Below are 17105 nucleotides of genomic sequence, written 5' to 3'. Positions count from 1 at the left end.
TTGCTCACATCGTGACAGGACATATACAAGGACCCTACCAGTAGTCAACAAGTATCAAGAGACTATAAAAAGAGAAGAGACCTTAGGATATGACAACTAGGTGTCCTGGATGTTCCAACGTAATTCCAATTATAAATATTCTGATCTGTTAACTCCCTAATTCACTTGTACTGGTGTTCCTTTAATTTAAGTCTCAAAAATAGCTGAAAGACTGAGCAAATCACAGAAACAAAATCACTGAAACTCTGTATCTAAGAAAGGCTCAGTAATACTGGAATAGGGAGATATACCCTATCACTTTTCTGTGACATACAGAAAAGCATTAATTGTCAGAAATCAACATTATCATAGCTAGCTGATCTCAATTAATCAAAACCTACCTATGAAAGATATGTTTGATATTTAAAGAGTCTACAGTCTCAAGACTCAATTAAAAAAAAACAAAAAACAGGTTTTTTTTTTGTTTGTTTCCCTTTTCATCTCAGATTGCCCTGGCAAACCCCTAACAAATGAAAAGCTGATAAGATCAAAATGTACAAACTCCTTCTTATTGGAGGTACATGTAAGGTTACCTGGCAAGGCCCTGCCTGGCTTTTCCACTTGGGACTGTGCTTTCAACTTTCCTGATAGGAAGCTAGTTATCTATCCAATTCTTCAAAAATACTCAAATAAGAGATTCCACAAATTCCCTTGATAAAACATGCTAAGATGTCATGATCCTTAAGAATTAAAAAATCCCATCTCAGTCCACCCTCTCTCTTCCTTTCTTCGGTGTAAAGACAAACTTTGAATTACAGTCTTGTCGCTAAAAACATGAGTAGTAAGTTTTAATGAATGCACTTAGCATCTAAGTTTGTACGTGCGCTCACTGCATATTTCCATTGGACAGCTCAGTTTGCGTCTCTGCAAGAATTCTGTGTGGTTCCTTAGCACCAGCTGCTTGAAAAGGCACAGGCATCACATTCCCTCCAATTTGTCCCGACTATAGCTTCTGGCCAACCTGCGGTGGCTTGCTTTGGAAACTCTATCAAGGAAAAGATACCCCAGCAGAAAGCCAAACTCAGCATGAAGCGGCCTTTGCCTATTCAAGGGGTGGAGCAAAAAAAGTGAGGAAAAAGTAAAGAAAATGATCCTCAGCTGGAGGATCAGATAAACTTCATTTCTTCTATTAAAAGTCTTAATGTCGACTTTAAAGTAGACAGTTTCCATGTCAAGGGAGCGTACATGCAAATTCATGTTTAAAAAAACAAAAAGCAAACTCTACTTGGAAGAGAGTCTTCTACTAATAAACCTTCAAACACTTAAACATATCACTGACTCCATGGGATTCAAGGTAAACAGCTAAATGATACCATCTCAATTTTTCCTTTTATAACACGACTCTTTACATCGACACTGCCCAAAACAGTAGCCCCTAGTCATACATGATCACTTATACTAACTAAAATGAAATAAAATGAGAAACTCAATTTCTTTGTCACACTCACCACATTTTTGAGTAACGCACTCTCAAGTGCTCAGCAGCCACACGTGGCTAGTGCCTCCTTACTGGACAGTACAAAATAGAACATTTCCACCTTCCCAGAGAGTTCAATGGTTTCCCAACATTCAATACTAAACAGTGCTTTGAGATCCTTGGAAACTATATATGAAAGGAAAGATGCACTGCTAACACTTTAAACCTGCGACACATTTAAATCAAGTTTGTCTTAACCCTTTGGAAAATCTTTTGCGTGTTCCGGGTGGCCACGAGGCATACAGGCACAGCTTCCTCCCCTTCCCTCGCCACCCCGCCACGTCCGGAAGCTAAGCTAGTTAGGGCCTTCTAATGACCATAACCACCAAGTGCATTTTATTCTATTTTTTGCCTCAAATGTGGACACCCCAGTCGTAATCCTACTTCTAACAGACTTCCCCTTTATCTGGACAAGTCACTTAACCTCTCTCTGCTTCAGTTTCAAGTAGAACAATGCTTCTTACCCTCTTAGGGTTTGCAAGTTTTAATGAATGCGTGGGAAATGCTTGGAGGATAAAAAGCATTCTAAGTGTCCCTATTATTCCCATGAAAAACAAGGATTCAAGCAAAACTGATACTTTCCTGACACAGGTGAGTCTGAAATTAAACAGAGCCTCAGACCTCAAAAGGGCAGTGTTTAGGTGGCTCCTTAGATCCCTAGGAGAATAGATCTGTGTTGATCTCAATCTAGCATTCAGAGAACAGATACCTGACCCAATGCCAAATGAGAAAATCCGCACTTGCAGCAAAGCCAAAATGTATGGCCAACTTATCCCTCCAAGCCTGAAGTCATCGGCCCATGGTTCTGATTCTCCCGCTGCCCCAAATATAACCCACCAATGTTATAGATCAGCCCTGGGCGGTTTCCTTGCTGGATGACTCTCAAAGCTCGGACACCACTACCACCATCCAGTGAGAAGCCCTGACACCAGCCCGGCATGCCTTCAGGATGAATCCCCCTTCCGATTCTCATCGTGCAGCTGTGGAGCAGAAAAGCAAAGATGTATACATTCATCCATAAGAAAGTCTTACCTACCTGTTCTAATCAGGAAGCACTGCTGTGGCTATCAGCCCAAATTAGAACTCTAATACTGACTCTTCCTCATTCTCATGTGATTCCCAAACACAGAAAGGCAATTAATCAGCGGTCAAAACTCTATCTTAGAGGTAGCCACAGTTCAACAATGTGTAAAAATGTACTGACCTCCACAACTAAAGGCTTTAGGAGGAAACATTATGATTCTGTGAGCATAAGACAGGAGGAAAACGCTACAGTATCTGAAAAACAAAGATTCAAAGCAAACTGATACTTTCCTGACTCCGGTGTTTCAGCGGTTCGCGAAATAACCCTGAACATACGAGAGACGTATATACAGAAGATGCAGCTAGTGGTACATTCTTTCAAGGGCCTGGTACTACTGTTAACAGCAAAGCACCATTTAGTAGGCCAGCGTCCTGTCACGGATCCTGGAAACATAATTCCTGAATGTGTGTTCCAGCTCTACCACTAACAAGCAATGTAACCTTGGGCAGGTAACTCTTTCTGAGCCTCAGTTTCCTCATCTAAAAACAAAACAAGATCCCCTGTGCTGCCTAATCTACTGAAATGTTGGGAGAATCAAATGAGATAGTCTATGTGGAAATGCTTTGGGGACTGTGAATTCCGTACACAAAACAAACTGTGTTTCAAACGTCAAGTCCTGGATGCTGACCACGTCAAGTGGCTGTTTGTGTCTCCTACGTGGCCAGCACCCTGGTCAATCCCCTCCAGACTCCAGCACCAGCCCAGAGTCCAGTCCTCCCTGGTAGATGCATCTGTATCCACTAAGCCCTCCTGTAAGTTTGCAGCACGTTTCTACAGATAACGGGGTATGGAATATTAGCAGTATCAGATACACTTGCGTATTTTTGGATTAAGGCTACAAATCAGAAGACCCCTGTAAAAAGCAGGATGCCAAAACCAAGAACAAACGTGAATTAATGCTCTACATGCAACGAGTGCTTTGAGATCTTGAAACGGCCCATTTTATTTCAACAGAAAAAGAGATGGATTTCAAAACCTTACACAAAACGACCTGGACTGGATTAACAGGGTGGAGGCTCTACCAAAGGGCCATCCATCTCCCCTCCGCAGCCAGCTCCTCTGCCTGCTCTGAGAGCTTCCAGGGGAGAGAAACCGTGCAGAGAAGAGAACGTGTGGGTCTCTCTCCATCAGCAGAGTTATGAATAGAACTACTTCAATACATGGAAAATAAAACTGGCTTTCATTATAAACCAACCAAATGGTTTATTTTCAATATCGAGTAACACAGAAATTAGATCCGAAAAAATCCCATTAAGTCATGGTCCTGTTCCCCTGCCAAGTGAGGATTGTTATCTACAGTGTATTTCTACTTACACGGATCTACTAGAGCCTCTGCTAATTTCTCCCTTCCCTGGGAGCTTACTTCCCCTTCCCGTAGACGACTGCACTCACAGGCTTGGCTGCTCTTTGTCCGCGTAGCAGAATAAGAGAGGGCTCAGGCTCCGGGCCAGCTCATGCTCCTCAAACTGGCCTGCAGCGTCCATTCTTGCATTGTCCTGTCTGAAGATCAGTGGAAGCCCTTTAGGAAGGAGGGGGAAAGTTTATATCCATCCCAGCCGGTGTACCCAAGACAGATACAAATAATAAAAGGAAAAAAAATCATCAAGGGGGAAAATGGTGAACACTGAATTTATTTAGTGGGCTTGCTCAGTCGTTGTCCAAAAGGCCAGTCTTGACCATGATTAAGCACTTCTTATGGAAACAGGAAAGGTTTAGCAGCTTATACTGTTGAGGTAATCTGTTTGCACTGGCTCCATTTAGTTAGCTGAGCAAATGAATCTGAATTCCCACGACCAACTCCAAAGGCCTACTTGAGCATCCTCTGTACGTACCTGTTTTGTTAATCAACCAATACGGAGCCGAAATGAAGATCTTTAAAGATCCTTCTGCTCGACACACGATCCGGATGGTGAGGTTCAGCTGCCGCCGGTTGACGTCATAGAGCCTCATTCTTACCATATAGTTTTGGGTTCCAGGTGGAATAAGCAATTCTTTACAGAGTGGAAAATTTTCCAATGACACCCCTAAAGAAGATACAAGCTATTGTCTTTCAGAGTTCTCACTTTAGTTTGTCAAAATAGTCCACAGCCAAACTGAATTGGATTGTTCTGGAAAAATCAATAACCACGTATTCAACTGGCAAAAATCTCATTAGAATGGCCATCTTCCTTTAGCTGGGGTGAGAATAAATACGGTCTAGAAGTCACACTAGGGAGTCTGAACTGCATAATAATTCGAAGAATGAAAGTACCCAAAGGTTATCAATAACAGCTCTGGTATTAAGCGTTTACTATACATCAGGCCCTCAGCTGGGTGCCTGAAACCCAGTAAAGGCAAGTAGAGAGTAAGAGTTAAGGTTTTCTGCAGCCTCCCTGCCTGGCTTCAAATTCCCAGTCTGCCCTCACAGCTGCGTGATGTGTGGCAAGCTATTTAACCTCGCTGTGTCCATCTGCCAAATGGGGATAATAACAGTATCTACTTCTCGGGCTTCTTATTAAAAGTGACGATCCACAGAGAGCATGAGTGTGAAGATAAGGAGTGCTTGGCGTGCACGCAGTGATGAGGGGGTGGGGGGAGGACATTTCCATTCCATACAGGGGCTCAATAAATATTTGTTGAAGAAATAATAAATGTCAGAACAAAGACCTATTTTCTTTAAAACAGACAACTAGAATTGCACTATTTTTCTTTTCTAAATTAAGCTCAAGGATTTACATATTCAAAAATGTAAGCTTATCACTGGGGGACACATTGCTGAAGTTCCATGAGTTTCAGGATCCTCATCAGTAAAATGGGGAAAACAGCAGTCCCTCTGCCTGAAACATCCATTGTTGTGAAGATCAAATGAGATGATATTATGAAATCACAAAACTGTGAAAAGGTAAATATCTAAGTCCTTATTATTTCAACATGTCTACAACAGCCTTAAAGAACCCTACTTCCTGTCCCACATCCAGAAGTACCTTGTTGCTACAAGTGCTACAAATATGATAATGACCCTCTCCCTTGACTTCATTCATCCTTACAAATGAAATTACTTGATACATTAACTATTCCAAACCTCATTGTCTTCGTCAGTAAAACGGGACAAATAACTATTGCTGTAAGGATTATATAAGATCAAGTATATGAAGGTATTTGACATACTGCCCGAAGTACACAGTACATGCTTAGCTAACGTTTTTCCCTTTCATGAAAAGAGAAGAGACATATGATTTTGCTCATTCTACAGCTGGTAAAAAGCACGGTTTTAAAAGATGAAATGACTTCCTTTACTCACACATCAAGTGAGCAAAATAAGAAAAAAGGCTGTGTTGGGGCTTCCCTGGTGGTGCAGTGGTTAAGAATCCGCCTGCCAATGCAGGGGACACAGGTTCGAGCCCTGGACTGGGAAGATCCCACATGCCGCGGAGCAACTGGGCCTGTGCGCCACAACTGCTGAGCCTGCGCTCTGGAGCCCGCGAGCCACATCTACTGAGCTCTCAGGCCACAGCTACTGAAGACTGCGTACCTAGATCCTGTGCTCCGCAGCGGGAGAGGCCACCACAATGAGAAGCCCACGCACCGCAACGAGGAGCGGCCCCCAGTCGTCGTAACTAGAGAAAGCCCGCGTGCGCAGCAGCGAAGACTCAACGCAGCCAAAAATATAAATAAATAAATTTATTAAAAAAAAAAAAAAAAGGCTGTGTTGAGTGCTTGCTCTGTAAATCTTTTAGTTTTGTTCAGGTTTTTTGTTTCGATGATTTTCTATATTAGAAGTTTTGCTTTTCTTTTTTTACCTGCATAAATCCTTTGAGCGGGCTTATTGAGGTATTATATGTGCTACAATTTCTCCAAAACGTTTGCCAAACAGTCACAAAATATCCACTGACACATTCACAGAATTATTACAGATAATTATTTGACTAAATCCTTACCCAGTTCAATGTTCTGGGAGGTATCAGCTGTGTGGAGAGCCACCTCCTTGCCAGGTTTCAGTGTCCCATTAATGGGCATTCCTTTAACGTAAAAATCAAGTTCACAAGGTAGCAAGTTGCAGATTACCACTGTCGGCAGGAGATATATGGTATGCCCAGGCTGTCTGAAAATCTGTTTTGCACTATCAGAAAATATGTTGGAGGGCATGTAATCTGGATAATTCTCTTTCTTTATGGCCACACAAAACCTATGACGACAAAATGGTGTAAAAATCATTAGCTTGAATGAAGAGCTTGAATTTTTTTCTCCTTAGCTAAGTATGAGACAGGATAACATTAAAATGGTGCAATAATTTAGTAAGATATTTGCAGTTTTCAATCCAAACACATTCACTAAGGCATAATCAAATGACAATAAAACGTACAGATTTTAAATGTTCCGTCTGATGAATTTTGACAATTACAGACACCTCTATAACCATCACCCAAAATCAATTACAGAATATTTCTCTCAATCAATATCCCTTTCCAATCAATATCCTCTCCCATCATTCAAGCAACCACTTTCTGATTTATCATTATAAATTAGTTGTGCCTGTTCTTGAACTGCATATAAATGGAATGATACAGTATGTACTACTCTTTGTGTCTGGGTTTTTTTTGCAGAACATTAAGTTTCAACAACATTCAGCCATGTTGTTGTATGCATCAGTATTTCATACGCCAATGTGTGAATATACCATTTTCTAAAAATTCATTATCCTGTTGATAACCAATTGGGTTGTACCTCCAGATCAATTTAGCGAGAATGGAAATCCTAACAATACTTGAGTCTTCCAATCCGTGAACTTGGTTATATCTTTCCACTTAGTTATTAGATTTTCTTTAATATCACTCAGCAAGGTTTTGTAATTTTTAGGGTAAAAGACTGGTACATCATTCCTTAGACTGATTCCTGAATAATTAAATTTTTTTTGGTGCTATTGTAAATGGTGTTTTTAAATCACACAGTTTTCAATTGTTCATGGCTAGAATATAAGCATATAATTATTGATTTCTATAGGTTGATCTTGAATCTTGAAATCTTGATAACTTTACTAGGTCTCACGCTTTTTTTAAAAAAAAATTTATTAATTTTCAAATGTTAAGCTAATCTTAACTGGGATAAACCACACTTGCTGGAAGCTATCTGATAGTATTTTGTTAAGAATTTTTGCATCTCTTCATGGGGCAATACTGGTTTGTAGCTTTCTTTTTTCTGATAATAACTGTATCAGTTTTGGTATCAGGGATATGCTGGCCTCATAAAATGAGTCAGAACTATTCCCTCCTCCCCTACTTTCTGAAAGCGTCTGCAAAGAGCTGGTATGATTTTCTCCTTAAACATCTGGTAGAATTCACTAATGAAGTTATATGGTCCTAGAATGTTCTTTGTGTGAAAGTATTTTATTATAAATTAAATTTCTTTAATAGATATTGGGCCATTTGGATTTTTTGTTTCTTCTTTGTGTTGCTTTTGGTAATCTGCGTTTTTCAAGAAATCTGTCATTCCGGTGTGGAATTTATTGGTATAAAATTGTTCATACATCTCCTTTTAATCCTTTTAATATCTGTAGGATCTATGACAATTTTCCATTTTTCATTCCTTATACGCTAATTTGTGTTTTCTCGCTTTTCATCATGACTGGTCTTTTTAGAGGTTTATCAAATTTATGAATCTTTTCAAAAAGCCATTTTTGACATTGTTGATTTTTCTTATTGTTTTCTACTTCATTGATTTCCATACTTATTTTCTTTTTCTCTTCCTATTTCTTTGTGTTTAATTTGTTCTTCTACCTTAAGGTAGAAGTTTACATCAGTGATTTTACATCTTCCTTATTTTCTAATGCGAGCATTAAAAGCTATACATTTCCCTTTAGAACTGCTTTTGCTGCAACTCCTACATTTTAATATGTCCAGTTTTTATTATTATTCACTTTGAAATATTTCCTTTGTGATGTCTTTTTGACCATGGGTGGTTTAGAAATGTATTGTTTAATTTCCAAGTATCTGGGGGTTTTGTAAGCATCTTATTGTTTTGGTTTCTAGTTTAATACTATTATAATGATGATATACATTGTGTAGGGTTTCAATTCTTTAATATTTATTGATCTTTGTTTTATGGCCCAGTAGATGGTCTCTCCTGATGAATGTTCCACACATACTTGAAATGAATGTGCAATCCGGAATTGCTGGTTACAGTGTTTTATAAATGCCCATTGTGACAAGCTGGTTGACAGCACTGTTCAAATCCATTTATATCTTTATTGTTTTTGTTGGTTTGTTTTATAAATTACTGACGGGGAAGTGTTAAAGTCACCGATTTTGTCTGTGTATTTATCTGTTTCTCCCTTTAGTCTGTCAACAATTGGCAAATCTCAATAAAGGGTATAGTGGAATTCCTTACAGTCTTCTTCTACTCCTCTGTAAGTTTAACTAAGTGAATGCCTGTTTTTGCTATAAAGGAAACTAAAGCTGATCATCTCTAATCTAAATAAGTTTAAAGTCTAAGTTTAGAAGGATCTAACAATAGCAATCCAGTATTTTTTCTAACATATGACTTTAGTAACACATTACTTGTACTCTTCAGAAGAGGAAACAAGAGTCTAAATGATAACATAATTTTGTCAGAGTCCCCATGAAAAGTCGGCACTAGGTGCATGAACCTTCACCCAAACTCCTTTGAGTCATTTGAAAAACTCCCAACCCCAGGATTTTGCTTCCCAATTTAGGAATGGGAACTGGTCATTGTTTTTTCTTCCCTCCCTACATGTCTTCTCTTTATGCTGATGCAGACAGACCAGTTTCTAATCGTATATGTGTGAGCAGTGGGTTTGTGATTGCTTCTTCCATAAATATTAGATAAGTAACAGCCACGCTCCCGCCCACGGTTAACCCATGAATTCGTACGAACCTAACACTTAGGGAATAAAAGAACTTAAGGAATAAGAACTTTAGGGCTTTAAGTAAGTACAACTGAATCACTGAGGGTCCTTAGAGAAAGAATGAAGAAAAAATGGCAAAATATACATGTCGCTGCTGTGCCACACATACCTGAAGAATCGGCTTTTTTCCGCATCCATAGAGTGGCACTCTCGTTTGCTGCTACTAACCTCTGTAGTCTTCACTACATTGGTCCAGTGAATAGGAGCCTTACAGAAAAACACACCCAGTCCTTTGGGCCGGGCCTGTAGCCGCCAAGAAGTGAGGTGTAAAGGCACGGCAAATGAATCACCTGGCATGATAGCGGGAAGGACCACGGGCTCTGCCACAGAAACACGTGTTAGCAGTTTCAGGAGTGGTTGCCCACCCCAAAGTCCATCTAGGGTAAAAGAAGGACAATGTCAAAACTTACTGTCTGGAGCGGATGGGCTGTCCAGTCTTAGTTCCATTGGCGTCTCAAGTCTGTTCTTCACAATGAGGGCCGATCGGACAGTGACCACTTTCCGAGCACTGCCTTCCATGGTCACTGCAAAGACGACCCGGACAGGCGGGAGTGAAGAGAACTGTGAAAAAGAGAGAAATAATAAAGAGTTTAGCTGTGCTTTTGAAAAACACGCAGAATACAATAATACCGACCAGAATGCCTACATCTAAAGCATCTTATTATTACTACAGCTCTTCAGTGAAATGAGTCATTAAGCCCTAAAACCACTCCACTTTAATAGGAGTGAATACCCTCTAAATACACACTACTGTAACAGCCAAGTCTAAAGAGTTGTTTGTATTGGTATGCCTTTCACAGGAAAAATAACTTTTTTTTCTAAATGTCATAAAATTTACTCGATAGGCCCATACACTATTTGTTGACATGCCTATAAAAAACCAACATTTGTATATCAAAGAACTTTAAAAACAAACTTCTTCTTCACAACAATTTTCTAAGTTCTGTTCAATAATCACTCTTTTTCTGAACGACACCAAGAAACTCAAGATAATGGAGGGAAATCATTTATTTATGGTCTTGGTTGGATGCAGCCACTACTTTCTTTTTGCGTATGTTCATTCACATATTCAAAACACAGTTTGTACTGCTACCATGTGCCAGGAATTTAGCAATTTTTTTTTTAACTATAAAATTCCACATTAGACCTAGAAACAAATGACAATGGAGACACGATGACCCAAAACCTATGGGATGCAGCAAAAGCAGTGCTAAGAGGGAAGTTTATAGCAATACAAGCCTACATCAAGAAACAGGAAACATCTCGAATAAACAACCTAACCTTGCACCTAAAGCAATTAGAGAAAGAAGAGCAAAAAAACCCCAAAGCTAGCAGAAGGAAAGAAATCATAAAGATCAGATCAGAAATAAATGAAAAAGAAATGAAGGAAACAATAGCAAAAATCAATGAAACTAAAAGCTGGTTCTTCGAGAAGATAAACAAAATTGATAAACCATTAGCCAGACTCATCAAGAGAAAAGGGGAGAAGACTCAAATCAATAGAATTAGAAATGAAAAAGGAGAAGTAACCACTGACACTGCAGAAATACAAACGATCATGAGAGATTACTACAAGCAACTCTATGCCAATAAAATGGACAACCTGTAAGAAATGGACAGATTCTTAGAAATGCACAACCTACCGAGACTGAACCAGGAAGAAATAGAAAATATGAACAGACCAATCACAAGCACTGAAATTGAAACTGTGATTAAAAATCTTCCAACAAACAAAAGCCCAGGACCAGACGGCTTCACAGGCGAATTCTATCAAACATTTAGAGAAGGGCTAACACCTATCCTTCTCAAACTCTTCCAAAATATTGTAGAGGGAGGAACACTCCCAAACTCATTCTACGAGGCCACCATCACCCTGATACCAAAACCAGACAAAGATGTCACAAAGAAAGAAAACTACAGACCAATATCACTGATGAACATAGATGCAAAAATCCTCAACAAAATACTAGCAAACAGAATCCAACAGCACATTAAAAGGATCATACACCATGATCAAGTGGGGTTTATCCCAGGAATGCAAGGATTCTTCAATATACGCAAATCAATCAATGTGATACACCATATTAACAAATTGAAGGAGAAAAACCATATGATCATCTCAATAGATGCAGAGAAAGCTTTCGACGAAATTCAACACCCATTTATGATAAAAGCCCTGCAGAAAGTAGGCATAGAGGGAACTTTCCTCAACATAATAAAGGCCATATATGACAAACCCACAGCCAACATCGTCCTCAATGGTGAAAAACTGAAACCATTTCCACTAAGATCAGGAACAAGACAAGGTTGCCCACTCTCACCACTATTATTCAACATAGTTTTGGAAGTGTTAGCCACAGCAATCAGAGAAGAAAAAGAAATAAAAGGAATCCAAATCGGAAAAGAAGAAGTAAAGCCGTCACTGTTTGCAGATGACATGATACTATACATAGAGAATTCTAAAGATGCTACCAGAAAACTCCTAGAGCTAATCAATGAATTTGGTAAAGTAGCAGGATACAAAATTAATGCACAGAAATCTCTTGCATTCCTATATACTAATGATGAAAAATCTGAAAGTGAAATTAAGAAAACACTCCCATTTACCATTGCAACAAAAAGAATAAAATATCTAGGAATAAACCTACCTAAGGAGACAAAAGACCTGTATGCAGAAAATTATAGGACACTGATGAAAGAAATTAAAGATGATACAAATAGATGGAGAGATATACCATGTTCTTGGATTGGAAGAATCAACATTGTGAAAATGACTCTACTACCCAAAGCAATCTACAGATTCAATGCAATCCCTATCAAACTACCACTGGCATTTTTCACAGAACTAGAACAAAAAATTTCACAATTTGTATGGAGACACAAAAGACCCCGAATAGCCAAAGCAATCTTGAGAACGAAAAATGGAGCTGGAGGAATCAGGCTCCCTGACTTCAGACTATATTACAAAGCTACAGGAATCAAGACAGTTTGGTACTGGCACAAAAACAGAAATATAGATCAATGGAACAGGATAGAAAGTCCAGAGATAAACCCACGCACATATGGTCACCTTATCTTTGATAACGGAGGCAAGCATATACAGTGGAGAAAAGACAGCCTCTTCAATAAGTGGTGCTGGGAAAACTGGACAGGTACATGTAAAAGTATGAAATTAGAACACTCCCTGACACCATACACAAAAATAAACTCAAAATGGATTAAAGACCTAAGTGTAAAGCCAGACACTATCAAACTCTTAGAGGAAAACATAGGCAGAACACTCTATGACATACATCACAGCAAGATCCTTTTTGACCCAGCTCCTAGAGAAATGGAAATAAAAACACAAATAAACAAATGGGACCTAATGAAACTTCAAAGCTTTTGCACAGCAAAGGAAACCATAAACAAGACAAAAAGACAACCCTCAGAATGGGAGAAAATATTTGCAAATGAAGCAACTGACAAAGGATTAATCTCCAAGATTTACAAGCAGCTCATGCAGCTCAATAACAAAAAAACAAACAACCCAATCCAAAAACGGGCAGAAGACCTAAACAGACATTTCTCCAAAGAAGATATACAGATGGCCAACAGACACATGAAAGAATGCTCAACATCCTTAATCATTAGAGAAATGCAAATCAAAACTACAATGAGGTATCATCTCACACCGGTCAGAATGGCCATCATCAAAAAATCTACAAACAATAAATGCTGGAGAAGGTGTGGAGAAAAGGGAACACTCTTGCACTGTTGGTGGGAATGTAAATTGATACAGCCACTATGGAGAACAGTATGGAAGTTCCTTAAAAAACTAAAAATAGAACTACCATACGACCCAGCAATCCCACTACTGGGCATATACCCTGAGAAAACCATCATTCAAAAAGAGTCATGTACCAAAATGTTCATTGCAGCTCTATTTACAATAGCCAGGACATGGAAGCAACCTAAGTGTCCATCATCGGATGAATGGATAAAGAAGATGTGGCACATATATATACAATGGAATATTACTCAGCCATAAAAAGAAATGAAATGGAGGTATTTGTAATGAGGTGGATGGAGTTAGAGTCTGTCATACAGAGTGAAGTAAGTCAGAAAGAGAAAAACAAATACAGTATGCTAACACATATATATGGAATCTAAGGGAAAAAAAAAAAAAGGTCATGAAGAACCTAGTGGCAAGATGGGAATAAAGACACAGACCTACTAAAGAATGGACTTGAGGATATGGGGAGGGGGAGAGTTGAGATGTGACAGGGTGAGAGAGTGGCATGGACATACACACACTACCAAATGTAAAATAGATAGCTAATGGGAAGCAGCCACATAGCACAGGGAGACCAGCTCGGTGCTTTGTGACCGCCTGGGGGAGTGGGATGGGGAGGGTGGGAGGGAGGGAGATGTGGGAGGGAGGAGATATGGGGATATATGTATATGTATATGTATAGCTGATTCACTTTGTTATAAAGCAGAAACTAACACACCATTGTGAAGCAATTATACTTCAATAAAGATGTTTTAAAAAAAAAAAAAAATTCCACATTAGGTATACCAAAGAGAAGGTTTCTAAAACTATTATTCTGAGTATCCAGAACATATTGATACTGCTTGTTTATTGGAGAAACAAATGACACAACATCCAAGCTTTCCATACTGCCAGTTTTTTCATTAAAGCAAACAATATGTGAAAACCAACCTAATAAACAATCAAATGACAAGCTCCATGTTTTGAACCAAAGTTTCTAGAACGTCCCAATGAAAAGGCAAAGTACAGTCTTCTAGGGTGTTATTAGAGGGACACAATCATCACCAAAGCTTCCAGTGACCCAGCCCAGTAAAGCCCCAGGAGAGCCAAGGCCCAATAACAATTGTTTTAAATCTTGATCTTGTTGCCTCTATGCTTATCTGAAATTTCACATTTTAAAACTTATTAGCCTCAGGGAAAAGAAATTATAAGCAAAAACCTCAAAAAAGCATTTTAATGTCATCCTGTGGTGACGTTTCAAAAATCAGATGTGGGAAGAAAAAATCTATTTTTCATTCTTAGTTATTTTCATGACCTTTGGGCCAAAACCTATAAAATATGTATAGCCATACAAAGGTTAATTTATATTTAACTTGGAGAGAAAAGGAGACCTTGGACTAAAACATTTGCTTTTTGTTCTCCTTCCCTGTAATATTCAGTCTCACATACTAAGTTAGGTGACAACATTTTCTTGCAAGTTCTTGTAAAAGGAAGGAAATCATTAATAGAAAAGGAAAAAGATAAATTCCAATCATAAGAGTCCAGTGGTCATCAAGAACTATGTGTGTAAACACAGTGACACAGGAAAATCATACTCACATAAACCTGGGGATGGATAATATTTGTCCTACTGCTTGGGCTGCCAATCTAAGAAAGATTCCAAAGTCAGAGATTCAGTACAGACCTAAGATAACAGCCATCGTTAAATTCAATGACAATATAAGTTGCTTGAAAAGGTGGTTTTATAAATACTCTTAGGTAAAGTATGTTCTACTATGAAAAGAAAACATCTTGGAAAAAATGGGAACAGCAATATTCATTTTCCAACCATTCAGTATATACAAAATTTCTCCAGAACGCATCCATAAAATAGAAAGGTATCTCTGGGGGGGAATTAGTCCTTTTATTACTGGACACGAACTTAGGCAGAAAAGTAACTTTGAAAGAAAGTTTCTTTTTCTAAGAAACTTGGGGCACAAGAGAAGAACAATGAAAAGAGCAGTGTCCTCCAAGAATATATTTCATGAAGCAGCAAGCATGAGGAAAGCTACAGTATCTCTGCAAATCTGTGCTTTCCTATTCATCCCTGGCTACTCAAAACTGAGCACAGTTACCCCATGAAGTATACCCCATGAGTATGTGGCAAGAGCACCCGTGGTGGTCTTGTCAGCTAGGATGCCAGCCTCTGCCTGCACATTCTAGTCAGGGATGCCACATTCCCCAGGCTGGCCCTCCAACCCCTAGAACTACAGGCTGGGGTAAAATCAGGGCAAGGGTGTGTGAGAGGATGCATGACCAGAAAATAAACAACAGTGGACATCTATCTTTATGCCGGAGAGGAGAATTTGGAGACACGGAGCTAGAAGGATCAAGGAGCAGCATTATAAAAGCGTAAAGAAGACAGTGTATAAAGGAAGCATAACAATATGTGAAATAAAGCCAATATATGTTTGGCAAACTCGCAAACTGCCGGTTGGCCCGGTTGAGTATAAAGTGGATCTGCACAGGTTGGATAATATGTGTTCATGCCAATCTTAGATCTTGTTTCTCTACTAAAACTAACCATTGGCTGGTTTATCTACATAGTGATTACCAATGCCCATGACTGACCCAAATAATCTTGGGTATTCCTTCTAGTGCTAGGAAAAATGAAGAACAAGAAAATGTCACTAGAGCAAGGCTACTACAGGCCTGTCTGATGGCCTGGCTTTAAGGGGGTGTGGCTAGGGCACAATCCTGCCACTGAACACGCTTTCCACAGCCGCGCACCGTAGAGGAAGAGGAATTCTTATCTGGCGCAGCGTATCGGAAAAAGGTCCCGACTTTGTCCACTGACACTGGGCTCACTTGCTCCCAGCCATTCACTCTCACTTGCAGTTGATGGATCCGGAGGTCATGGGTGTGTCTGTCAGGCAGAACACAGAAAGAGACATTAAGCACAATCCTATCCAGGGAAGAGAAGTAGAAGCAGAGCCTGAAATCGGATTTACGATATAATGACATAAAAACCCAGTTGTCTAAATAAGCCTTTCGGTGATTACCTAACGCAAGGGAAATCAAGAGGATATTTTAACTGAGTCTTACACTTAAAACAAAACTGCAAGATCTATAAAGCCTGAGCAAGAGTGGCATCTGCCCTCCCTTTATACAAACCACGTGAATCCTGTGAACTAGCTCAGGTCTGTCCCCCATCGACCCCCACCTCAAACTTTATGAAATGACATCAGCTAAAAGTGGTTCAGTGGGGTAGTAGAAATGCTGTGCTAGCAATTTAATCACATAACCATACTCTTGGAAATGCCTAAAATGACGTTTTCTCCTTGGTTCTTCTGTGGAATCTCCTGCTTCTCTCAGAACCACACTCAGTCGCTGGGCTTTGGTCCTACAAGACTACGGACACGGTAATGAGAGACGGAGCCCGCAGGGCTTCCGGGCTGAAGTGCGCAGCTGAAACTGCAGTAGAAGGCAGTGGGCAGGACAGGAGGAACAGGAGGAAACTGCACATTTAATTCTATTTTTAGATTTTGCCTAATTCAAGCCAGAAGCCTGAAATGGGGAAGTGGATTTGAGGCTGACAGGAAGGAAAGGGGGGACGGAGGCAGGGCATGAGGGACAGAATGCCAAAGGGGGAAACACCAGAGAAGGCATTTATTTCGATGAATTCAAGCAGGCAGGTGGGACTTGAAATGGGTTACAAAACGTAGAAACTAAAACAGAAATGACAAAAAGGCCAAACCCCTTCTGATACAACTGAGGCAGTGCTTATTAAGAAATACAGTGAACAGTTCTATAATTTAGCTTCTCCAGGAACCGTGTAGAACAGAAAATTGCTCACCACTCATCCCTGGAA

The 17105-nt window shown here is 39.5% G+C and overlaps 1 protein-coding gene across 12 annotated transcripts in view; it reads right to left on the bottom strand.

Moving 5' to 3' along the window:
• VPS13D (vacuolar protein sorting 13 homolog D) overlaps positions 1-17105 on the bottom strand; it is a 252930-nt gene that overhangs the window by 138318 nt on the left and 97507 nt on the right. For all 12 annotated transcript variants that reach the window (XM_059913516.1, XM_059913544.1, XM_059913555.1 and 9 more), the window contains 8 exons: positions 16025-16160; positions 14855-14902; positions 9912-10062; positions 9611-9821; positions 6518-6765; positions 4433-4624; positions 3993-4119; positions 2354-2496 (listed from right to left, as the gene is read on the bottom strand). In XM_059913516.1, the coding sequence (XP_059769499.1) occupies positions 2354-2496; positions 3993-4119; positions 4433-4624; positions 6518-6765; positions 9611-9821; positions 9912-10062; positions 14855-14902; positions 16025-16160 (1256 nt within the window). The remainder of the gene's footprint in view (positions 1-2353; positions 2497-3992; positions 4120-4432; positions 4625-6517; positions 6766-9610; positions 9822-9911; positions 10063-14854; positions 14903-16024; positions 16161-17105) is intronic.

Source organism: Balaenoptera ricei, chromosome 1 (genome assembly GCF_028023285.1).
Source record: "Balaenoptera ricei isolate mBalRic1 chromosome 1, mBalRic1.hap2, whole genome shotgun sequence".
Taxonomy (NCBI): Eukaryota; Metazoa; Chordata; class Mammalia; order Artiodactyla; family Balaenopteridae; genus Balaenoptera; species Balaenoptera ricei.
Note: the sequence above shows the minus strand (reverse complement) of the source record. Positions and strands in the feature narration are given on the sequence as shown.